The 27,760-nt window shown below is 33.0% G+C and overlaps 1 protein-coding gene across 2 annotated transcripts in view; it reads left to right on the forward strand.

Moving 5' to 3' along the window:
• The window catches only part of LOC106636382 (xaa-Pro aminopeptidase ApepP), a 366,872-nt gene that overhangs the window by 286,887 nt on the left and 52,225 nt on the right, over positions 1-27,760 (forward strand). For both annotated transcript variants that reach the window (XM_089595019.1, XM_089595018.1), the window contains exon 4: positions 16,534-16,664. In XM_089595019.1, coding sequence (XP_089451145.1) covers positions 16,534-16,664 — 131 coding nt within the window. The remainder of the gene's footprint in view (positions 1-16,533; positions 16,665-27,760) is intronic.

Raw genomic sequence — 27,760 nt, forward strand, 5'->3', positions numbered from 1 at the left:
TTATTATTTGACCAAATAAACTGTATGGATTGCAAACAAATATATTTTTAGTAAGAAGATTTTTGTTCTGAGAAGTGTCAGGAATAAATGTTAAATTTCAAACTGAAAACGTTTCACATTACATGTCAACACTCTACGGTGTTCCATCTAGTAAGTCTCGCGCGAAGCCGAGACGGGGGGCTGCTAGTTCGTAATAATTGACAAATATTGAGCATTGCATGTTACGGAGGTCTGGATTATTATATAGTATGTAGTGCGTTAAATAATTGAAAAAAATGTAGAAATAATAAAATAGGAAACATTTTCACCTTACTTCTACCATACATTGGTGGTCCAAGGTATATGCAAAAACATTACTAAGATGCAATAGCAGTAATGCGAAAATTTGGAAAACCTGATTTATTGGTTACTGTTATACGTAACCCAAAATGGGAAGAAATACAGCAAGTTTAGTACAATTTTACTAAAGATACTACTCCTAATGACGTACCGAATATTTTTGTCACATTATTTTATACAAAACTAAAATCCATATGAGATGATACAAGCAAACAAAGTATGTAAAAAAATTTATCTCTCACGTTCACACCAGTACATTTTAAAAAAGAGGATCACCCCATGCTTACATTATTGTTACGTTGCATACTAACAATAAATTATTTACTACTACAGACATAGACAACTATATTTCGGCAGAAATTCTACTTAATTTATAAATTTAAATATTAGTTATCAAACATATGCTTTTTTAAACCTCACAACAAACATGGTCATTGTCTTACCAGCCATTAAAATGTTTGTACAAAAGACACTCCAAATAAAGTTTACTGAAAATACTGTTAAAAAAAAAAAAAAAAAAAAAAAAACGTCGTCCAGAGTGTAGAAGGAATGAAGGAACGAGTATACATGGGATACTTGCATATACTATACAAAAAATAGTAACGAAAAAATTCCAGTTGACAATTCTATGGTAGTACCTTATAATAAAATTTTGTTGTATAAATATAACTGTCCTATGAATGTTAAATATTGGTCATCCATACGAAGTATAAAGTATATGTTCAATGTTATGTAAAACTTAGAGACAGCTTTGACGGCTTGGTTCAAATAAAGTAAAAAAAATAGGTTTGCAAAAAAAATTTGCTATATTAATATTTCAGAATACAACTGTTTTAATTCAGTAACAAAAACTTGTGTGAAATGAATAAGAGTTCGAAATAATTTAACAATAGGTTGACTTAAAATAATGTCTCGAAGGACTCAGAGCGTTTTTGTTATAACTAATTTCAAATTGCATTAACTGAGGAAAATATTTTGAAATGTTGAGAACAGTTGAAGAAATACTCTATAGTACGTTTAAAGATGCTGCTATTGCTATAGGTTTAGTGGTACGCAATTTCTCAAATCGTGATATTTTTTAAAAAGTATCTAACGCTATGCTGCCATGCTAATCAAGATAATTTTTTGCGTGGTTTTTATTGTCTGAAGATATTTGAGGCAAAATTTTATGGAAAAAATTTAAACAAATTTTTATTAAAGATCTTAGAATGATAAGGAAGATTAATGAAAGTTACGAAAAAATGCTTTACTACAGCTAAATTCAATTTTAAAGAAAAATCATGCAGATTATAGACTAGTATAACCAACTTTAATAATAATTTTTAAAGATAAAAAAAAAAAACGAAGTAGCTATAAATTAAGAAACATATTTTAAAGATCTTTCCGTTGAGCTCAATAGTAATCAAAAAAAATTTTTGATCAAGAAGATGAAAGTGCAACAAAATTACATTTTATGAATAGTCCGGGGGGTTCTAGAAAATATTGTTGTACAAGACATTTATTTATTATCTTTTGCTAATGAAAAAAACGTTATCTCCATAGCTTGGACTGGAATAGCTTTGATTTTATTACGTAAAGGAATAACCAATCGTACAACATTTCGATTACCATTGGATATGACAAACATTAAAAGTTTCTTTTTTTTAATATAAACTTAATAATAAAAAAATAGGAAGTAGGTGTAGTTATTTGAAATTAAGCTTCAATGATCCCTAGAAATGCTTTGGGAACTGTCCACAAAACATTAAAAAACTTCAGTAATAATGACTTGTCGCTTGGTGGTAAATTATTTTTTTTACGAGACACATTTCATTAATTACAAAATATGTATAGAGTCAATTTATTTGCATCCTGATTGGTGTGGAAGAATATATGAAAATATGTATTTAAAAATAAATATTCAAGTATGTCTGAGGTCGGTAGAGGGTGGTAGGGTATGCTAATAAAAAATAATATAAGTCAACATAATGGAAACAACGTCTGCATACATTTACCATGGTATTCGTGTATATAATATCATCAAATAATGTCCACTAGCAAATATGAGAACATGCACAAAAAATATCCCGTTTTTACCCCCCATTTTAATAAAAAAAATTTTTTCGAGACACACCGTTGCTATTAGGAAAAAATTTTGAACACGTGATTAAGTGAGGGTGACACCCTTTTTCCACGATTTACATGTTCAAATTATATTTATATATGTGTTAGCTACGTATATAATTTTAACATGCAAATCGCGGAAAAAGGGTGTCCCCCTTACTAAACCTCGTGTTCAAAAATTATTTATTATAGTACATGATACTACGAGTAAAATAAGCCCTATTTCGAATGTGTGCCTCAAACAAAATTTTTTTTATTAAAATGGGGGATGAAAACGAGATATTTTTTGTGGATTTCCTCATATGCATCTATGTATCAATTTATTTTCAAATCGTATGTCTTATCGTAGCTTGCTGATAAAATAAGTTTAAAAATTAAATAATATGTATACACATATGTGTGTTTGCAAGCATTGTGGTCCGTGATATTTAGTTGGCTGACAGTAAGATACCACAAAACTGGTGTGGTGGGTAGAGAGGGGTCAAGAAAACCCCTCTGGGGACAGAAGGGGGTACGTGGAGGGGCACTAGGGGCGATGGCGGGTCAAGACAAAAAGTAAGCTAAGCCAAAATAATGAGATATATACAGAATTTCACCTTATTTTGTAGGGGGGGGGGTGGAAGGTCAACGATGATCTGTAAAAGAGCTTTGGAGAAGGGGCTGTAGGGGGTTTGTGTGAAATTCCTTACGTCAGCAACTATATACTATCAAAAAATATGTACATTTTTTTGTAACAATGAGATCTAGACACATATTTTAAATTTAAGATGACATAAAAGTTGCATTTACAGATATTTTCACCGTGTGTTCCAAAAAATCTTATTAAAGTTTAATTTTGTACGGAACGTATTTGTAAACATAAATGATTTTACATTGATTTTAAAAGTTACTCTCAGTTAATAAAACATTATTCATATTATGATTATTTGTATGGTTTTAATTTCCTTTAAAAATTGTGTTATTGAGGAGAATGCCCTATTTTGTCATGTACAAGTATTATTGAACAGTGCATAATCTACTGACGTAATTATTCGAATCCGATTATTGTGTCACTAAACGATTGATGAATTAAATTAATAGGAGAGTGGCTGAAGTGTGGTTAGGCAGACGATAGTTAACCGTTTTTTGTATAGTTACGTTATTTTATTAAAATAATATTTGTCAGTACTAAATTATTAATATAAATTTAAATTACTTATTAAAATGCAATGTGATATAAGTAACAACTATACATCTATAAAAATAATAGAGATAGTCTGTGAATATATTTTTTATCAGTTCAAAAAGCATGAAATTAACAATTGTTAGGGGTTGGCATGCGAAGTGTGCAGCAGGCAGAGCTCCATTTATTGTATAAAAATATTAGAAGGATTCTACCATCTTGCATGCTTCGTTCGCTAACCCTCCACTACTCCTACTTAAAATACGAATATTGTTATTTAATATACATAAAATAGTAACGTACGTGATATTTACATTTTTTATTGCTATAAATTTTATAAATCTGTTGAAATTTATATAGATAGGTTAAATTTTGTTTAATTTTTAATAATATAATATGGATAAAAAAGCATGAATGGAAATATGATCATCACACTCAAAAAATGTTGCAGAAACAAAAAATCATTACAAAACTTCATCAGCTATTAAAATTTTCTATCATTACAGCTGCTAAATGCAATAACAACTTGCATTTACACAAAAAATATAATAACTAAAAATTAGTACTTAAAAAAAGTTGGGTTTCTAATCACCAAGGCTTGCTCGCTTAAGGGAACAATTTATTAGTAATTGACACCAAATTTAGTTGGATTTTTTATCGCCAACGCTCGTTCATTTTAGAAATAAAGAAGTAAATAAAAAATACTTAAAAACAGTAAGTTTCTTTATCACCAAGGCTTGCTCGCCCAAAGCATATTTAAACAATAACTTATACTGAGAAGCCATTTGCACATTTTTTATCGCGCATGCTTGCTTGCTTAAGGCTTAATTTATCAATAAATTATATTTAATAACAGCTCGGATTGTTGATTGCTGGCTTTGTTATTACCAACGCCTGCTTGCCTAAGAAAATTGTTTATTTACATTTACTACTGACAAAACTATTGAGTTTTTAACCGTGGATGCTTGCTTGCATAAGGGTGCAGTTTATTAACAAACCAGAATTACAAAGTGAATTTAGAAATTCCTTAAAAAAATTAAAGTTATAGTATTCAATCCGTGCAGCAATCTGAAACAGCGCCACCTGCATAGGTAAAAACAGCGGTACTTACTCATAAAAATAACATAGCCTCTTATAGGCCATGACGCTTTTTTTAAGGCATTAACGAATCTCTAATAACATAGTTAAGTTTGTTAGTAATATTAACAAGTTTCGGACCCACAGTAGTTTTTTCAGTGCTTTATAATAAAAAAAATCGTTTTCCATAAGAAGTACATGTGCTTTAATGAGTAAGTTAAACAATTTTTTCCATTGGTTCAAAGTTTTGCAGTTGGCTGTTTCAAAGTGTTGCACGGAGCGAATAGTAATACAATTATTATTGATAAGTAGTACTCATATTCAATTTAAATTTAAAATGTGTAAAATTTTTCAGAACATAATGAATTTTGAGATGGCTTCTAATTATTATGTTAAATGCGTTTTAAGTAGACATCAATATGCGTATTTAAAGTAATTATACAAGAATTTGAAGTTGAATTCTAAATACATTTGAATTTTAAAAACATTTTATATTTCGAATAACATTAAAATAATTCAATCGTAATATTGTTAACTATATATTAATTAGGAATTGACATACACCTTAAATGTTCTTTAAATTCACAAACTTCTTTAACAGTGTATGACAATCTCTTGGATTTTTGTAAATTATTCATACTTTTTTTTAAATTAATAAATAAACAAAAAAAGCCAGGTGTGGGTCTCGGGACCCATGACTGATGTGAAACATTAGAGAATATGTTATTGAACTCGGTAGTATTTGATTGTCTATGATTAAAATAGTAGTTTTCGTCAGCTTAATGCCATTGTCTCCAGGGCTATTTTGCGGCCCGAGGGACGTAAGGCAGCCACGGAGCAATGTCGCTTATGTGGTGAATCCTATTCTTTCTACCAAGCGCAAACCAGCCTCTCAAAAACGCGTGAGGTAGGAAAAGTATTTATGTTTTTGACTTTCAATAATCTTTATTTTATATTTTTACATTAGGAAGACAGTTTATTTATAAATATGTATTTTTATCAGTGAATATTATAGATTAGGAAAAAGCAAACTATGTTTATACTATTTTTGTTCATTAACATATAAATAACGAGAACGAGAAAGAACGATAACACACAGCAAAGAGTATTTATACTACTTACCTACACAAAGGTACATACATTAGTTTAACTTCGTGTGTATTATTTTCTCTGTCTCTCTGTCTCTTTTCGGATACATGTTTACTGTGCGTATTTGCGCACGTGCTCGAATTTCGTTGGCTCTATACTAAAGACGGGTTAAGATAGAGTTTCAATAATAGAGATCCTGGGAAAACTTTGCATTATGGTCAAATATTGATCTTTTGAAATAATCCTGTTCACCGAGGAGAAATTTTTTAAAAATGATGAAAAAGTGATACTAATTCTAATACTTATTAGCCATATTCCACAAGCACAAAATATTTAAAAAGTAATAAAAAAGCCTACCTGTAGTCCTGTACAAGTACTATAGAGAGAGAGAGAGAGAGAGAGAGAGAGAGCGTGCGAGCGCGATAGTAGATGATCAATGGCTCTCTCTATCTCACTTACTTTTACAGGTACTGCCGAAATGCCTTTTTCATTTTTTTCTCAATATTTAGCACTAGTTTAAATAAAATTAAAAGTGCTGATTGATAGAAAATTTTTCATTTTACATGCTGATATTATTATTTCTTCTGTATGTAAAACCATTAAAAAACATAAGGAAAACGAATTTTAAAATACAATTTTAGACAATTTGGGCATTATTAGACTATTCAAAAACAATCATAATTATTTTTTTTTTTAATCAGAGGGCTCAATTGTACATAATATAAAAAACGCCCAATCATAGATAAATTTTTTAATTTAGAAGTTTCTCGGTTGGTATCTATGAATAATAAGAACAAAGCTTGGATCGGCTTGCTGAATAGTACAATCGATTAGGTCCCCGACTACCAATCTAAAAGATAGGGTTCGTTTCTCGGAATCAGTAAAATATGAAAATTGTTTTTACACATATATAGTACACAATATATATTTATAACATTTAATATATATTACACATAAGTACGTATGTATATGCTATACGTACAGTACATTTATGATATTTAATTATTATATACTCTGCCATATAGCTGTAGTCCATTCGCAAGAAAAAATCGCAAAAGATCTTGTTTACAAATGTGAAATTCATTGTTTTCGTATGATTTTTTTTTCCTGTTACGATTTCTGTTACCTTCAAATGATCTATGTTCCAAGCTTCTTTTTCTCTTTAGTCTGATCTGAGCTATTTCTATTTTTAAAATCCAAGAGAAATCTGCCATCATATTGTTATCCCACCTTCCTCAGTATCGTTGCTCCATTTCACTTACGTATTGATGGTATCGTTCTCCTTATTTTTTTTGTAGTCTTTAATATTTCAAGGAAATTAAGCAAGCTGCAAAGTTAGGATGTGCGTTTTAAGACACATCAAGGAACCTAATTTTTTAAAATTATTTAATTTATCTTGAACCAAATTTCGGTAATCAACACGAGTTTAATATAAAGAAGAATTGTACAGATTTTAGAGGGATTAGATTTTTTTACAAATAATTCATTGAGTTCCTAAAAACATACGGTTAATCACTTCAATTAGGAGAAAATCGAAAAAAAGGCACAAAATCTTAATTTTCTTCTTTGCGATAAAATTTTTTTTTTAGATGCATGTCAGTAACGTACCTTTCATACTAGGTGATTGAAAAAAACTTAAGAATTTCTGTACTTTCTAAATTATTGTCAATTTCCTTATACATTATATATAGTTTTTCTTTATACAGAATGTATTTATAAAAAATTAACCGTCAAAGGGTGTTTATTTAATGAGGGGACTAAATAACACACTAAACTATGGACGACACCAACCGTCCAAGCCACCTCAATCTACAAATCTTATGACGTATTGAAAGGTAGTAAACCTACTACATATTTCAGTTTCATATCTATAAATTATGTAGAACACGACGATTGTATTCTTGAAATTGATCGCAAAGCACGGCCTTTTGCAATTTGTGAATAATATGGAATTAAAACTTATCGCTTACGTATTTTGCAATTTGCCAGAGAATCACTATTTCAATTTACTCCCACTGTGTCTCACTTTTTGCGTCTTTTTATTACGCACATTTTTTGTGTTTTTTTTTTAGTTTTTTTAATCAATTCCAACTTTTCGCTGTGGACTTAAAAATCCTTTTTTACCATTTCAGCAATTTTTTAAAGACTTTTTCCTAACATTTTAAGCTTTTTTTTATTAGTTTAATACATTTCCTTATACTATGCTCTTAAATATGTATTTTTTTTGTGTGGTCAAACTTATACTGACGCCACCTATGAAGAGAAACTTGACTCAGGTTCATTTGAAAAATAGTATAATTCCAAACTTTCAGCGAAGAGCAAGCCAATTCACTGTACTGTCAAGAAGAGCATTCTAAATCACCTACATCTATGGAAGAGTCGCATATCTAGTCGTGCTCTAGTAAAGAGCATATCAGCTTGTGGAGCTCCGACGAAAAGTCGCTTGACCTACTGTGACGTAATGAAATACATCCCAACCCGCTATGTTACGATAAAGAGTCATCGAACTAATTGTGCCCTAATAAAGAACAAACTAGTTCGTGGTGCTCTGACAAAAAGTTGCTTGACTCATTGCAATGTAATAAAAGCATCCTTACTCTGTATGTTCCAACGAAAAGTCACTTAACTAGTGGCGTTCCAATAAAGATCATACCAGCTCATAGTGCTTGGAAGAAAATTAGTACCGATTGTTGCGAAACCCTGACTTAAACAACTCCAATAAAATAAGATAAACAAGGATCATTTAGGTATTTATATGCACTATGTGTTTTAAAATATTTAATAAACATAATCATTATAAGAAGTTTAATAAAAATATTTTCTGTTTTCGATTCAATCAATCTAAAATCAGATCATGAAATGTAAAGAATCATAGAATGAACTCTCTTTTACAAAATTTTTTGAATACCTTAATAAATAATGGATACAGTAATTTATAAATACATTTACATACGGTAAACAGAGCAGTAGCGTAACATGACCTAATGTAGTTCAATAGATTTGAGGTCCTTTTTTTTCGATCTTCTTTTTTACCTAAAAAAAAGTTGGGATACAAAAATTCACTTGCAGGAACCTCAAGAAAACAAACAGTACTGAACTACGAGCAAGTCTATATTTCGTGACTCAGCTGATCAATTTCTGATGTAAGAGATCTATTGGCACGCTTGGGGGTTCGACCGACGCGATAAAGTGACCGTGCGATGGCACGATCTCCGGTTTAACTTGGCTCGACTCTTTGTCTTTTTCTCCACGCACTTACTGCCACCCCTCTCTCGATTGTAAAGTTTACTACCCGTATAAATATATAGCTATATAGAAGTGTATATAATAATTATATATCATATATATATATATTGTACATATAGCATATAGATACGTACGCATAAATAATATAAATTATATGTTTTATATGTGTAAAAACAATTTTCAAATTTTACTGATTCCGAGAAACGAACCCTATCTTTTAGATTGGTAGTCGGGGACCTAATCGATTGTACTATTCAGCAAGCCGATCCAAGCTTTGTTCTTATTATTCATAGATACCAACCGAGAAACTTCTAAATTAAAAAATTTATCTATGATTGGGCGTTTTTTATATTATGTATGATTGAGCCCTCTGATTGAAGAAAAAAATAGTTATGATTGTTTTTAAATAGTCTAATAATGCCCAAATTTTCTAAAATTGTATTTTAAAATTCGTTTTCCTTATGTTTTTTAATGGTTTTATATACAGAAGAAATAATAATATCAGCATGTAAAATGAAAAATTTTCTATCAATCAGCACTTTTAATTTTATTTAAACTAGTGCTAAATATTGAGAAAAAAATGAAAAAGGCATTTCGGCAGTACCTGTAAAAGTAAGTGAGATAGAGAGAGCCATTGATCATCTACTATCGCGCTCGCACGCTCTCTCTCTCTCTCTCTCTCTCTCTCTCTCTCTATAGTACTTGTACAGGACTACAGGTAGGCCTTTTTTATTACTTTTTAAATATTTTGTGCTTGTGGAATATGGCTAATAAGTATTAGAATTAGTATCACTTTTTCATCATTTTTAAAAAATTTCTCCTCGGTGAACAAGATTATTTCAAAAGATCAATATTTGACCATAATGCAAAGTTTTCCCAGGATCTCTATTATTGAAACTCTATCTTAACCCGTCTTTAGTATAGAGCCAACGAAATTCGAGCACGTGCGCAAATACGCACAGTAAACATGTATCCGAAAAGAGACAGAGAGACAGAGAAAATAATACACACGAACGTTTGTTAAACTAATGTATGTACCTTTGTGTAGGTAAGTAGTATAAATACTCTTTGCTGTGTGTTATCGTTCTTTCTCGTTCTCGTTATTTATATGTTAATGAACAAAAATAGTATAAACATAGTTTGCTTTTTCCTAATCTATAATATTCACTGATAAAAATACATATTTATAAATAAACTGTCTTCTTCATGTGAAAATATAAAATAAAGATTATTTAGAGTCAAAAACATAAATACTTTTCCTACCTCATGCGTTTTTGAGAGGTTGGTTTGCGCTTGGTAGAAAAAATAGGATTCACCATATAAGCGACATTGCTCCGTGGCTGCCTTACGCCCCTCGGGCCGCAAAATATAGTTAACAAAGTTATGATTGAACTATTTTAATGTTATTCGAAATATAAAATGTTTTTAAAATTCAAATGTATTTAGAATTCAACTTCAAATTCTTGTATAATTACTTTAAATACGCATATTGATGTCTACTTAAAACGCATTTAACATAATAATTAGAAGCCATCTCAAAATTCATTATGTTCTGAAAAATTTTACACATTTTAAATTTAAATTGAATATGAGTACTACTTATCAATAATAATTGTATTACTATTCGCTCCGTGCAACACTTTGAAACAGCCAACTGCAAAACTTTGAACCAATGGAAAAAATTGTTTAACTTACTCATTAAAGCACATGTACTTCTTATGGAAAACGATTTTTTTTATTATAAAGCACTGAAAAAACTACTGTGGGTCCGAAACTTGTTAATATTACTAACAAACTTAACTATGTTATTAGAGATTCGTTAATGCCTTAAAAAAAGCGTCATGGCCTATAAGAGGCTATGTTATTTTTATGAGTAAGTACCGCTGTTTTTACCTATGCAGGTGGCGCTGTTTCAGATTGCTGCACGGATTGAATACTATAACTTTAATTTTTTTAAGGAATTTCTAAATTCACTTTGTAATTCTGGTTTGTTAATAAACTGCACCCTTATGCAAGCAAGCATCCACGGTTAAAAACTCAATAGTTTTGTCAGTAGTAAATGTAAATAAACAATTTTCTTAGGCAAGCAGGCGTTGGTAATAACAAAGCCAGCAATCAACAATCCGAGCTGTTATTAAATATAATTTATTGATAAATTAAGCCTTAAGCAAGCAAGCATGCGCGATAAAAAATGTGCAAATGGCTTCTCAGTATAAGTTATTGTTTAAATATGCTTTGGGCGAGCAAGCCTTGGTGATAAAGAAACTTACTGTTTTTAAGTATTTTTTATTTACTTCTTTATTTCTAAAATGAACGAGCGTTGGCGATAAAAAATCCAACTAAATTTGGTGTCAATTACTAATAAATTGTTCCCTTAAGCGAGCAAGCCTTGGTGATTAGAAACCCAACTATTTTTAAGTATTATTTAGAAATTAATTGTTTTCTTTGGCACTCAAGCTTTAGTGTTTGAATACTTAACTGTTATTTAGTAGTATTTATTTTTGATTTTTTTTTTTCAACGAGCCAGTATTGGCCATAAGTAACCCAACGAAATTTTAGTATTTATTATTGATTAATTGTTTGCTTACGTGAGTTAGCCATCGGCGATAAAAAAAATCCAATTATTTTTCTATACTTATTGTTAATAAATTGTTTTCTTAGGCATACAGGCATTGGTGATTGGAATCCGAACGGCTTTTTTATATTGAGTGTTAAAAATATTTTCTTTAGGTAAGCCACTATCGACGTTTAGAAACCCAACTTTTATTTTATATTATTCATTAATTTAATATGCCTTCTAAGGTGGGCAAGCATCAAAGGTTAAAATTCTAATTTTTAGTATGATTTACTAAAAAAAATTTTCTTAGGCAATCAAGCAGCGGATATAAGAAACGTGACTGTTTATTAGAGTTTTATTCATTAAAAAATATCACTCATCGAGGAGCAAGCTTTGGCTATTATTTTTTGTTATTTTATTATATTTTTAAAATTAATTTCACCAAACAGAAACAATTTATTAAAAAATAATACTAAAGAACAGTGAGGTTCTTTATCGCCAATGTTTGCTGCCTAAGGAAACATTTTATTTATGAATAATACTTGAAACAATTGAGTTTTTAATCTCCGAAGATTGATTGCAAAAAATAACAAATTATAGATTTTTTTTTTTTTTTATATTAAACAAATTATAGATAATAAATACTAAAATTTAGTTGGGTTTATTATTCACCAATGCTAACTCGCCCAAGCCACTCATGACCAATAGATTATACTAAACAAAGTTTGGGGGTTTCGTGGGACTTACAGGGAACTTGTGGAGCATTTGTAAAGTACTTTAAAGGCAACTTATGCGGGACTTGTGGAAAACTTTTGGGGAAATTTTGTGGGAACTTGTGAAGTCGTAAAGGGAAACTTCTATTGTACTTGTTAAGAACTTTTAGAGGATATACTTGTGCACGATAAGAGGAACGCTTGGGCAGCACGTTGATTGAACTTGGGCAGGATAAGAGTACCGTTTAGATCATACTCGTGTGGAACTTGAGGCGTACTTTGGCAGTATTAGAACAGCTCTACAGTGACATTTTGACGATATTTGGGCAGGACAAAAGCGGTGCTTGGGCGATTCTTTGTTAGGACTTTGGCTATACTTTAGCAATGATTTGTTGCACATATGTATTTTTAAGCTATGTGATGAATATAACAACTTATGTAGTAAGAACTGTATGCCGTGCGTATGATAATGTTGTGGGTGTCTCAAACTATAGAGAACCTAATAGTATTGCAAGTCATTCTACATTTAAAGGAATACTCGGCCCTATTAGTTACGTCTTATATTGTAAATATATACAGTTATTTATAAATATGGCTTGATGTAGCCATCGTCACGTGTGATGCAGCAATGCAACTTCCTTGTGAACTTGTTCAGAGTCTCTTGTACCATTTCTGGAGTTATGCTGCTTATAGTTTTATCTATGCATTCTTCTAAAATTCTTCTCATATAAGATCCTTAATCGCCCTTCAAAGAAAATAGTCTGAAGAATTAAGGTCAGATAATAGATGACAAGCGCTACTTACGGATGCTTTTGAATGGAGTTTTTATTTCTCCGGGCTATTCTGTGCAAGGTAAATACTAATATTAAGTATTTCGTATATAATAGACGTTTTCTTGCAGATCCCAACAAATTGACTGTAATGTAATTTAATTTCTTTCCAATTTAAAAAAAAGTCTCTGTCTACCTTCGACATTTGCGTATTGAAACTACACAGGCAAATCACCAATCGAATATTTCTGAATCGAACAAAGTAATTCATCCAAACATTAATGTAGCCTTATTTCTTTGCGTTATCATTTTTTTTATTATTTATATGAGACAGCTACTATTCTTTAAAATAAAATGACATAGATAATATTTCATTACAGTCACGTTGATAATAATTTTGTTGATCTATATAGTTATTAAAAACTTATTTATTCATCTTAAAAGTTTCCATAAAGTCTACTGAAGAAAACAATTTAAACAAGGAGATAGATTCATTTACAGTATCAGAAAAATTGCATATTCTAAAAACAGGCATAACAGAATATTTCAAAAAAAGTTCAGGCAATCTAAGAAAAGGATAATCAGAACTGTTGTATCAATGTTTCTACTTGTTAATCTGGCTCTTCGGTGTTTATTGATAATAGTCATCGTTGTATACATTACACTGCGAATGAGTTGTAATTTATTAATTTATTAAGAATTCATTATTCAATCAATTCTAATAGTTCCTTTTCCTAAAGATGCTCTAAAAAAGGTGCAGGATACATTAAAAGTGAAAAAAGATTTTCCAAATTTAGATACTTCTAGTAAATATATTTGTTGCTTTAAATACACGAAAAATTCTCAATAATGAAATAGTTATCACGTATTGTTAGCAGTAATAACAGTTGTAGGGAATTATGCTGCTATTTAGTCGACTGTCGTACAAATACGATTATACACACATTGCTGAGATATGCACGTATGAGAGTGCAGTTGTCAAAGTGTGAATATCTTTTTTTTTTTTTTTTTTTTTTTTTTTTTTTTTTTTTTTTTTTATTGAAAGCACCCTCCACTGTGAATGATGTAAAAATTAAGATCTGTGATCCGTTGGGGGTGAGGCAGGAAAATGACATACAATAGTCACTTTAAGTATTGGATCAGATAGCTCTGTACTGTTCATCCTGTCCCTTTTGCTTCATCGTGCATACGTTCATGGTATGTGAATTCATATCACACGCAAAATTTCTATCCTACCACACCGGCATCTGTGGCTAAGCCCGTTGGCATAGCCACACTGATGAATCCTGTTAATGATCTAGGACGAAACATGTTCGAATTCCTTCCTTTTCTTCTCTTTTTTCCAACCTTCCTTTGTATACTGGCCCAATACAACTGTTGGACGATGCATCAAAGAGCTCTACAAAGAGTTTTACTATGAAAAATATTAAACACTTTTGTGTGTTATTTTCCTGCCTCACCCTCAACGGATTACTGATCTTAATTTCTTTATCATTACTGGAGTAGAGGAGTTGAAACTGATGTTGGCTACAAGGAGAGGAGGTTACCCAGCAATTCTTAACGATATGTATGAATATGTTTTTGGTATGTTATTATAAATTAAAAATATATATATACTAAAATATATTCTAACTGAATAACTTGCATTCTGAACAGATTTTATGCAAAAAATAACAGTAGATGGATTTAGTGTCGAAGAATACTGGGTTGTCTGAAGCAAAATGTTCTAACGTCTCAGAAACTCAAGTAAAAGGACAATTGCTTGAACCTTGTTATATGAGAGTTTTAAATTTATAATTTTGAGAACTAATTAGTGCAGAAATAGTTTTTCAAATTCACTTTAATTTTTTTCATGTGGTTGCCACACTAAATAATGTTTGTGAATAAAACAAATGTCAAAAGTCCCCTGAAAGTCCTTTACAAGTCCCCAAAAGTCCTGCATAAGTCCCCCTACATTACTCTACAAGTCCCCCAAAAGACTTGCTGAAGTACTTCACAAGTCCTCTAAAAATCCTTCGCAAGTCCTTCAGAAGTCCCCCTACGTCTTCCAAAAGTCCTACTCAAGTTTCGCGTAAGCCCTAAAAAGTCCCCTAAAAATCCTCCACAAGTCTCTCAAAAGTCTTCCAAAAGTGCCCACGTGATACCATGCATTAGTTACGTAATTATATGAGAGTTGCTTCCAAACATACCAAATGTTACAACATCACACATGGACGTATAGAGTTCCCTCAAAAGTCCTCCTTAAGTACTGTACAAGTCTTACCCGAATCATACTTAAGTGTTAACATTGGGAAAAAATAACGATTTGGTCCACCATAAAGAGATAGTGGAAAATATAGAAAATGAGTGGGTATATAAGGTTACGGCTTCCGTATTAAAATGTTTAAAACATTTTTAGCTGACTAAGAAGTTGTTTCGTATGAAACATTAAATCTACCAGTTGACATCATTCATGATTTTTCATGGTACTTCTTTTTTCCTTCTTTCACTCCATATATATGTCCAACAAATAAAACAATTAAGAAGCCATATGTGGAGCATGTGTCTTTATTTCAATAAAATTTGTCGACGTTTTGTCCCTCAAGCAGACCTCTACAGTGTAAAAATTGTTTTTATTGATTGACATAATTGTACATGTGAACAATTTACTGATACAAATATAATTGTATTTAAGATTTAATATGCAGGTTGAATTTGGGATGCCGATTGCGAACTATGGGGAGAGCTTGAGGCACCTGCTCAAGTGGGGCTGTATGTATAGTTAATTATCATATGCCTCCTTGAGTGGTAAAACGTCGAAAAGTTTAATTAAAATAAGGATACACTCCACATATAGCTTTTTAATAGTCTTATACATCATTACTAATTTCCTATCTTGTTGGAGAACTGCCTGTAATGTAATCAGAAGTGGAGAAGTTAAGGCCAAGTTATTAAGTTGAATAGCTTCTTTCTGTCAGAGCGAACGTTTGGAAAGGATTTAGTAGGTAAGGCGAAATTAACTATGGTTAATTTGAACTCATTCATTTGTATATTTTCTTACAACTTTCTTCAGTGACAGCTTAGCGCAAAGAGACTCGCACAGGAGTCGCGTGACGAAGCTACTGTATCATGACTGGACTAGACGTACTAGGGAGTTTGGTACACGCCCTCACTTGGCCTACTCCGTTGGTATCCCCACAAAAGCTTATAATTTAGCGCTATCTCTTGGTCGATGGTTATTATGTCACCGTGGTACTTACCGACATGCAGCTTTGTTGCTATGAATTTGTAACCTGTCAAAGCCTGAAACATACGTTAATTTACACTACTGAAATCGTGTTGTAAATAGACCAAAAAAAACTATCTTATTTTGCGATTTAATTAAAGATGAATTAATACTTTATTTAAACATAGACTAATTCTTCATGCATTTATTCAAATATGTATCAATGTTGTTTATGTGATTATGAGTAAAGAGTTTGATGAAACTTTTTTTAGTTTAGATTATCTTCATGGAACTGGTCATGGTGTAGGAGCTTATCTAAATGTACATGAACTACCTACTATGATTTCGATGAAACCATACCTAGATGATCCAGGACTACAAATTGGAATGTTTGTATCAAACGGTAAGATAATTTTCTTACTAAAATTCACAAAATAATTTTATTTGATATTTAAGTATGCTAATAGTAAGAAGAAAAAGATTTTTTTTTAAGTCAAACATACAATGCAAACGTTATTTAGAATATTTAGAACGTTACATTTTTTTAAACAAAGTTTTTTATGTAAGACCCTCGTTTGACGAAGGTAGGGGGAAGTATCACAATTTTTGCTGCCCCTTCGTTCCTGTTAGTCCCCCTCCCTACAAATCATATGCTCTCTCGACGATAAAAGCAGTATAGTTTAATATGGTAAAAGCACGCACGTTCTCTCTCTTTCTTTCTCTTTCTCTCTTAGCTAATTTCTCTCTCTCTCTCTCTCTCTCTCTTACTTTGTCTTTCCTTTTTTTGCGAACTATACATACGTAAAAGGTAATCGATATGTACCGTATTTATGCAGCGAAAATAGAGCGGTGCGGGCGGCGGAGCAGCGAACTGGCATCTGATTGATACGTAAGTGTACTGGGTCCAAATCTCCTCCGATATACACTAGCTGGCAAAATATTCATGAGCCCCCTTCCTAACAGTTGACTGCCACTGCACTTAAGCATAATAACATGTGAAGTGACTCTTATTTCGAAAAGTCGCAAATATCTTGTCGACCAAAGTACTAAAACTTCTTTTATTGAATACTAAATCAAATCAATTCTTACTAATAAGTAAATAATATTTGCTTATGTTATACATGAAATAAAAAATTATTACTGTTACATAAATATACCAGGAGGTAGTGAATTAATAATTTTACCCTTAATATCACTTATATTAATATATTTATCAACCGAAATAAAAATTAATTAAGATTACCAAATCTTCTCCTTTGATACCGAGAGAGACTCTACGAGAGCGTGCGTGCTCGGCAACAGCTATGTTCTGTCCATCCTAACTCCATCACTGTACAAGCATTCCAAAGTACGCATACATATTATCTTGCACTTGTAGTGTTTATGCCGCATGATAAATGTGACTAGTTACATATCTAATATAAATTTACTCATATTCTAACACGCTTCTTAAGTTTATATTAAAATCTCAGTTTTTGTATCCAAGACTACTTTACATTCAAGATTTTTCTAAATCTTTTGAACTTATTTCTGCCTAAAGCTTTGGTAAAAATATCTCATACATTTTCTTCTAAATCCACTTTTACAGTATCAATTTTGTATTTCGCATAACTTTCGTTTACAGTGTAATAATTGATTTCAATGTATTTCAACTTTTTAGTGAAATTTCCAAACCTAGCTACACTTATCACACCAACATTATCTTCTCACATTTTAAGTGGATTGCAAACTTCAATAATTAAAACGAGCAATAAATCTTATATAACCTTTAATTCACTCACATACTCAGAGAACGCTATGAACTCAGCTTCTCTTGATGATTTTGTAACACTATTTTACTTCTTAGATTTCCAATAAATTACATTTCCATACGTTTGTATGTCGTTGATTTTTATCAATAATATCTCCTGCCCAATCGGCATCAGCATAGCAATCTATAACATAATCAGTAAATTCCTTTCCAAAAATTAATTTAAAATCTTTAGTAAAGAACAACTATTTTATAATTCTTATATCATATTTAAATTGAACATTATTATGGAAATTTTGAAATCCACTAAAATAATTAACACTAAAACTAATATCAGGTCTAGTTCCTAAACTAATGTATAAAAGAGCTCCAATGAAATTTCTGTAATTAATTTCACCACATGCTGATTGCGGAGGTTCCAGTTTTGAATTTGGTTCCGTAGGAGTTACATACAATTTAATATTTATAATAACGTATTTCTTAAATAGTGTTTCAATATAGATTTTCTGATCAAAAGTCATTTTTCTATTTTTATAGTCATAGATGATGCTAATACCTAAAAAAGTTTTTGTTTTACTTAAATTTTTCATATTCAATCTTTTTTGTAATCATTTTTTTACAAAATTCAATTTTTCATTATTTTTACCACAGATTCAGAAGTCATCCACAAAAAAAAAATTAAATGTACATCATCATTTTTGCCATTTACGATACATAAGCAAGAATCATTTTCGCTTTTTTTCGAATTATAATTTTTTAAATAAGTATCAAAACATTTATACCAAGCTTTTGGGTTTTTCTTAATCCATACAACGCTTCATCGAATTTGAATACCTTATTAGAGCTATCCTTATAGCCTTGTGGTTGTTTTACATATACTTTAGACTTTACCTTTCCATTTAAAACCGCTATTTCGACATCCATCTGTTCAGTAGTTTAATTATTTTGATAACAATAAGAAAGTACCATTTTTAAAGTTTGCATTCTTACAACTGGTGAATAAACATCATTAATTCAATCATTTTGTTGATAACCTCTAACAATTAATCTAGCCTTATACATGTCATTAGCCTTTTTAGAATGAGCCCATTTTAAATTCAAAGTTTTTTTATCATTAGGTTTATTTACAGAAATCCAAGTCTTGTTTTTGATCAATTAATACATTTCCGTATCCATTGCTATTTCCCACTTTTCAGACTCATTACTTTTCATTGCATCATTATAAGAGCAAGAGGTGTCTCAGCATTTGTATAATTTACATAAATATAACTATACACAAAATTTTTATCTCTGTATCTATCAGACTCTCTTTTTTCCTTAGTTGACTGTCTTAAATTCAAATTTTTCTTTCCATCGAAAACCAGCACCCGTATCTAGCGCTCCATTGTAGGCTGTATTCTTTGCAAGCGTCACTAAATACCTAATGCCTTCTCTTGCTGATACGTAAATGTACTCAGTGCAGCTTGAGTCCGGATTAAACTTCACCTACCATCGAAGCCTGTTTGTCTCTGAGGGTCTATTCATTAAATGCAGCAGCACTCTCTTCATCTCTCTTCTTCTTTCTTTTGCCATATGACAGACCTGACGCAGCCATCCATTACCCTCCACCCCTCTTCAGCGCGTAGCATTTCAGAAATGATGGTTTCAGAAAAGGGTGCTACGCCGAGCCCGTCTATCAGCTGCTGGCACTCATGATATCATCTCTCGCACTCAAAAAACATATGTTCAACGGGATTATCCAACGCAGGGCAGTAAGTGCATCTGGATAATGCTATCACCGTCATGCGACGGAGATAAGCATTAAACTGGCCATACTCGGAGAGGAACTGGGTGATGTATTAATTCACCTCTCCGTGTCCTCTCTCCACTTATGGTTACAGATATGGTATCAACTCATGCGCCCATCTACCCATACCAGCCTGATCCATTCTTGTTATCATCAACGCTTCCTCCCACCTGTCGCTGTCGCTTTCGTCAGTGGAGTCCAGGAACTTCCTTCGCCTGCCCAGCGCAAGAATACAACGGGAATTATTCGTGCCATCATCGTAGTGGCAGTGGATTAGATCATGTGATCCTCAGGGATCCGATGCGCTGCACTGAAGTCAGGTGCTTTTGGATATCCCTCCTCCCGAGCGCGTCCGCTCACACCTTCGCGCTGTACTGCAGGATCGAGCTGGAGATCGATGTAAGAAGCCGCGGTTTTGCTTCCCACGGACATCCAACGTTCAGCATTAACCGTGAAAGCGCCCCAAAGACCCTAGCAGCTTTATCGGCTGCTCTCCTAATGTGCTCTCACAAGGTGAGCCGTGAATCGATCTACACTCCAACTAGCGCACCACTGGACTTGTGCAGATTACCTCACCTAAGTTTTTCAGGCGGAAAAGCCCCCCAAACCATCTCTGCCTGGTGCGAATGAGCATCTCCATCTTTTCGATCGCCAGTTCGAGACCGTGATCCCGAAGCCACTCTGACACTATCGCGACCGCCCACCGTATTTTGCGCTTGGCCTCATCTCGGAATCTTACTGTGACGTGCAACGCTATGTCATCAGCAAAGCCCGTCAGCTTGACCTCCGGAGGCGTTTCAAGGCGCAAAAGTTTGTCATAGACCAGGTTCCAGAGGAAGGGTCCAAGAGCAGATCCCTGCGCGAGCCCTAACGTCAGAGAGAGCTTTTAGGCATACACGCACCGCACCATTTCTTGATACGTCTTATAGTACCGCTAACGAGTGCCTCGACCTTGACTAGATTTGTGATCTTGCTTAAATCAGCAGAAGAAGGTGTACTTAGCATAGCTTTCTGCAGCAAATCTTGATTGAGTTTTGTCATATTCCACCCGGTAATGCGCCTTTGGATTACTCCTCGCAAGCTTGCACAACGGTCCTTGTTTAACACGAAGCTGACATACTGGTGATAACTGGCCATGTAGTCCTCCAGGACTCGCTAGTCAGACACTCAAGCCGCTATTTGTGACGACACCAGTGTAATATCGATGATCGTGCCCCGGTTACCAGACCGCCTGAACGTTGCTGAGCCACTAGAGTTCATGACAATGAGATCTAGCCTTGCAGTCATCTCTAGCACCGCCCGCCCCCTAAAGTTGGTTCTCGGCTTCCCCCAAGCGATGGCCTTGGAGTTAAAATCGCCGGCCAGGACTATGTGACCACTCTCCTCGTGCACGCGAACCGTATACTCGAGCTTGGCAAGCCGCTTTCTGACGACGCCAATCACAATGTTAGGAGATATGTATCAAATTATGTAGGTCACGAATCCACACCTGATTGACACGAACCCCTCTCCACCTCTGGTGTCAGAAATAGAGAACCCATCGCTGTGGATCAAGATGGCCGCACACAAATTCCTGTCACTGTACCAATCGTGATCTGGTAACGCGCGGGATGGTTCATTCATTAGGAGCAAGTCCACACCCGGGTACGTACGAGCTGGTCTAACAGATGTTGCGTAAGTAGTAGCAGTAGCAGCAGCAGCAATAGTGGTTTCAGCAGCAGTAACAGTAGCAGTAGCAGCAGTAGCAATAGTGGTTTCGGCAGCAGTAACAGTAGCAGTTGAAGTAGTAGTAGCAGCAGCAGGAGTTGTAACATCAACCGCAGTAGTAGTAACATCAACAGGAGCAATAGCAGTAATAGTAGTAGTAGCTGCAGTATTAGCAGCTGCAGTATCAGTAGCAGCAGTAGTAGCACCAGCAGCAATAGCAGTAGCAGTAGCAGCAGCAGTAGCAGTATCAGCTGCAGCCGTAGTGGTAGCAGTAGCAAGCGTAGTTTTAGCAGCAGCAGCAGCAGTAGTGGTTTATTTTTTTGTGGGGGGAGGGGAAATGCATTGAGGCACACCGCAGGGACAGTGGTAGTGTGGGACTTGGTGGATTTTTTTTTTATTAGACCACCTCAACCCACTAAAACCCCTCCCCTATGCCGTATAGCTGTTGTTCCACCCCAGAACCACGTTAGCATTACTTCAGGGTGGAGCTACCAGCGAGACCATCGCATCTCACAGCATTAACGAGCAAGCTCGCCACCATTTGCTAGAGGTGCCAATTCTCTCGAGTCCTGAAAAGGACTCGGGGTCCCTAAGGATCAGTATCTCGTCTAGCGCTCCATAGTAGGCTGCTAACTTAGCAAGCACCACTATAAGCTTGATGCTTTCCCTTACTGATAGGTAAAAGCACTTAGCGCAGCGTAGGTCCACATTAGTTCACTTTCCTACTCAAGGCCTTCCCGCCTTATTTGCGTCCTGCTTGAGCCTTTTTTCTGGCCTCTTCTACGGAGTATGACTATCCTCTGAAAAGTCTACGAGTACGGTGAAGTATACTTTCAAGTTGAGAAAAATTTTTATGAGTGTATGGGGACCAGATAATAAATGCATAAGTTATATTTGGAAGTATTTAAAACCTAAAGTAGTGTATAGACTCTGCTCATAAGAAATCACGCATCGTTTTTTGTATAAAGCCCAGAATCTCGTAGCATTTGGAAATGACTTTACTGATGTTGTTTTTGAACTAAAAATCTGGAGATGAAGCACCACAAAGCTGCATTCAAGAATTTGGACTGTAGAAGTAGAGAATCTGAATATGTTGTCTGCGTAGATTAGGTAAGATAATTTAGTGCAGAGTGCTGAAGGAAGTCAGTTCATGACTAATAGAAATTATAGTGGACCAATGTACAATTTCTGTGGTACTCCAGAGACGGCTCATCTGAGAAGGCACCAAGAAGGCCAACTCTTAAAGTTCTGCCTGTAAGAAACGAAACCAGCCATCTGTATAGAGTGTTGCTGAAACCAAAAGAGTTAGCCAAAGTAAGAAGTATCTCATAAGGAACGCTATCAAAAGCCTTCGACATATTCAGGAATAGTATATTGCGTACGAGTTTGCAAAGGCTTCGATTTACGAACCGAAAGGTTTACGGCACGAACCGAATGCGAAGGCCGTAACGAAGTTCGTAAAGAAGCCTTTTCGAACGAGTTTCGTATACTATTTTTTCACCCGAGGACCCAAAATTGAGCGGCGAAGGTGCTATTTTGAGGTTAGAAGGCGGAAAAATGTCAACCTATACACGTGATTTGAATGCAGATGAGACAAAATGGCTAAGCGTTAATAGGTTTGTGATGGTTGAGCACCCCTTAGTAAACTCGTACTATTGTTATGAGATATATGGTGAAAGAATAGCAGAAAGGTTTTTTGTCAAGCAGTTTTGGTACGGGACTTGGGAGAACGATATATCTGTAGTTGGTATCCAGTCATGAGTTTTCAGATTTGTGTTCGACTAGGAGCAATTCGTTAACTAAGTATACTAAAAAACTATTGGGCATCTTATTATTAATGCTTGCTCGCCTAAGGGCACCTTAATTAATAAATAACACTAAAACACAATTGGTTTTCTAATTGCGAATGTATGCTCCCCCAAGCATATACTTTGTTAACTAACTATACTGAATTACCGTTAGGTTATGAATCGCTTACTAATAGTACTAAATAAAATTATTGGGGGAAAGACAGTTTGTTAATCATCCATACAGAAACACAGTTTCATTGCTATTCGCCAATGCTTTCTTATCTAAGAGCATATTTTATTAATAAATAATACTAAAAAACAGTTGTGTCGCTAAATGGCGATGCTTGATTGTCGGAGAAATTGTTTCATTTGTAGTATACACGAAATACTGCTTATCATTATTATTAATTTTTATTACGGTCACTTTTATTATATTTCTCCTTTTATAGCTATTATTTTTTTATTTTATTATTAATAATATAAAAGTGACACGTTATTATCACTTTTATCAGCATTATCATTAATACCATAGCTAAGCCAGTAAATTTTATTATTCGTATCACAATTTTCTACTCGAAAAAAGCATAAGAAAATAGCAAATTCAAACAAGTGACGGCTAAAGAATAACTGGATGAAATAGAATGTATTACATTTTGTTTGAAATAAATCTTTAAGTAACGTCACTTCAGGACACTTTTTGATATTTACGTACTATTGCTGATAGATAACATGGTTATGTTTTATTTAAGCCTAGAAAAAGGGGTTTGTAATGCGTAGAACCTCTGGGTCCACTCTAAAAAAGGGTGGCCTTAGCGTTGTCGAAGAGAGTTCGGCCAACGTAAAAACTTAGTTTATTAAGTATTTGGTTTAAGTGTTAATACTATAAACATAATCTTTTTTTAGGGTTTAATCTGGTTCTGTGGATTTCACTGGGTCTTCATAACATAAGTAATATATTATGTATATAATGTGCGTGTACGTTTTTTCGTCACACGGTCACTGCAGGGTCGATCCTTCGTTTGACAGTAAATGGTTGAACGGTTCTTTGTCAAACCGTAAGTGTGTGTTGGATTCTTTGTTGGAAATAAAAATTTTGTACGATTCTTTGTTCAACAAGAAGTGCATGTACAGTTTTTCGTCAGAGTATAGATGCGTGTACGTTTCTTTGTTGGATAGTAGATGTATGTACATTTTTTTGTTGGATCGTAAATAGCTGTACGTTTCTTTGTCAAACAGTTAATGTATGTACGGTTCTTCTTTTGGTATTCTGACTAGTTAGTATCTTCGTAGAAGCCTCTGGTTTACAATTCCTTGTTGGAGGTATCGATATACAATGGTAAAATAAAAATTTATAAGTTTATGTGATTTCCGTATAGATTATCGCCATGCGTTTCATACAGTATCTCATTGTAACTCGTCTGACGAAAGTACAGTATACCAGAAAAACTGTTACAATATGAAATGAATTTCTATAAAAGTAACAAAAACTTATAAGTTTTTTAATTATTTCTGACAGCTCTCTCTCATTTCATCAGACGTTACCCTCTACCTCCTTCTCAGTTGAGTTATCTTTTCCGTATCCATCTCAACCGTCTTCAAAAAATAAAAATTTTTTATTTTTTAAGAACTCAACAGAATTTTAAGAATCATATTATTTGCTTGACTAATACAATCAAGCGTTAAGAACAAACGAAAATTTTAAGTATATAAATCTGTCTATAGTGTATAGTGCATTAGAGGGATCATTCTAAACATTGTATTTTTGTTTAATTTTTTTTTGGTAAAGTAAAATTGTTTTGAACTCAAATAACAATCTTTCAGTTTTACTTTATTTTTAAGAAAGTAGCTGACATTTTCTAGAATGATATCGAAATTAAATCAATATTTAATAAATTTGGTAAAAACTCTACGAATTTTTTTTCGTCAAACGTGACTCATGTCGACATCAGCACAATCACAACGTTTTTGTGATAATTCAACCAAAAAATAAAGTACAGTAGAATTGAAAATATTAAAATGAATATATTAAACATAGAAAAAACGTCTACAAATATCCATTTCTGCAATTATTTCAGTGATACACAAAAAATACGCAGTAAAATCAGATTTATTTATTTTTACATATTGTTTATAACTAAGGAGCGTCAATAATCTGATTTATTTCTTACGTCGTCGTCGTCGTCGTCGTCATCATGAACTTATAGTCTAAATCACTTATACTTCAAAAAGTTATCATGTTGTATAGATCTAATGGTATATCTCTTAGTGCTTTCCTTGGGATATCTAGTAAAGATCACAAACACATAAACAAATCATCGTTATTATGAACAAATTTTGATGTATATAAACTCTCAGCAGTGTATTACCTGTTAAAAACTAAACAAAATTTTAAATATTAATATAGGTAGTTCTGCCAAATGTAGCTCAGTTTGCGTCCAGAACTCATGCTACCTCAAGAAACTATAATTAAATGTTTAAATTGCATGAAGTTATGTTAAAAGTGCTGAAGTATCTTTGATAAAACTTGGAAAAAGCTGATATTTACTATACTATGAGACACTTAAAAAAAGCAGCCAAAATGTCAATCCCGTACACTGTCCTAATCTTAGTTTTGCACCTTTTATTGATGCATACTTTAATTTTTAATTTTTGTGTGTACAAAAATTTTGATCATTTTAGTCCCCCCCCCTCTTAGAAATACCACTCTGCTACTCAAACAGGTAAGTAACGTTCTTTTTCTTGTATTATTCATGAACGTCCAGTGGTTTGTCGGTAACAGGTTTTTTATATTAAGTCTTTAAGCCACAACAGTATTTTAAAGCTCAAAATGTCACTTCCGTACTTATTACTTCCGTAGTAGTAAAATTGTCTTTTTTTCTAGCTTTCATTTACAAAACTTTGATTCCAGTATTGTTGGGCTAAAACATGAGACATCTGTCTTGGCGTTTGATCTAATTGGCCTTTTTTTATGAGATACATCGATGAAACTGATTCCACTTTCATCACTAGTAGCAAAGGATTACAATATTTTAGGTGATCCAAAATAGGCTTCAATGACTGCCGAACCAAAGCTCTGTCGATCAAAAAATAAAATTTGTTGTATGTGATACCACCAATCAAAAGTAATAGGGATTAAAAGTAAAAAGTTATGACTCCCGAAAAAAATCTACAAAATTTCATCCTCATTAATTTTTGTTGCCCCTCTTGAAATAGCTATAAATTTTTAACGGAGGTATTAAACAAAATAATTTTTTTTTCAATTAACATGATTTCATCCTACCTTTCATATAATCAGACTTATAGCACTTCAACTATACAAACAGCTTAGCTACACGTATCAGAAGCAGAAGTATTTTTTTGATAATTGACTAATATTGACTTATACAAAATGCCGTAAATCTTTTGACCAAATATCTTTGTTGTAAAATTGCTTTGGATATTTAAGTGAAAATTTATTAACGATCACTAAAAAACTAGGTAAATAAAGTAAACACATGACTTACTTCAATCAGCGATGTTTCACTGGACGTAAGTTTGCCAGCCTCATCAGGCAAACTTTATTTACAAGAAATTTGAGCTTACTCATTTAAGAGTGGAAACAGACAGAAGTGTCAAAGAATGCTCGGCTATTACACCATTCATATGTGTAGTATCGACATGACTCGATGAGTGAAAATAATTTTTTCAACAAACTCGTTAGCTTAAAAGAAAATGCTACAGCGGTGAATTTCGAAGAAGTGATTTCTTTGTTTGATAAAATTTTTAAAAAGGCTAGTGCAATAACGCTTTTTTCTGAGTTGTCACAATTTTTATTTCATTTTTCGTTGAAAAATTATCAAAATTGTTTTACAGAAGATTTTAATGTAAATAATGTAAGTTGTAAGCTTTTCGTTCAAGTAAAATTCTTAAATTTGAAAATAAATTTTGACTCTCACGTATCATTTCAATGATGAAAAAAGATATGTTATAGCAGAATAAAAAAACTATAAAAACGAAATTCTATGAATAATTTTCCTCATATACTGTTTATCCAATAAAATAATAACTAAAAGAATATTTTTAAAACTGTGTATTAAGGAGGCTCTCTTGCCCTAGCGTCACCAAATGAGATATATGTCATTAAATAGTTTCGATTACGCCGAATCTAACGATGCTATTATTTATACCCTTTATCTAACAAAATTTGAGGAAATTAACGCTTGAAGCTCGCTCTATTAACAAGAGCGATTACGGCAGTTATACTAAAATTAACGATTTGCAACCTCAATCGAAAGTGTTGGGTATTACGAGTATACACTTATTGTAGATTTTAACTTCATCTTTAAAATGCCGTCATGAGAAATATGAGTAAACTGACTAGAAATTGAATATTAAAAAAAAGGCATGGGTCAGCTTATTTTTTCTGCTACAAGAAAGTCAGTGAAGCCGCTATATTGCATGGCAGGAGCGGGCGCAATTGAAATTCA

Source organism: Copidosoma floridanum, unplaced genomic scaffold (genome assembly GCF_036245765.1).
Source record: "Copidosoma floridanum isolate Cflo_tuat_1 unplaced genomic scaffold, Cflo_Japanese_pri ptg000024l, whole genome shotgun sequence".
NCBI lineage: Eukaryota > Metazoa > Arthropoda > Insecta > Hymenoptera > Encyrtidae > Copidosoma > Copidosoma floridanum.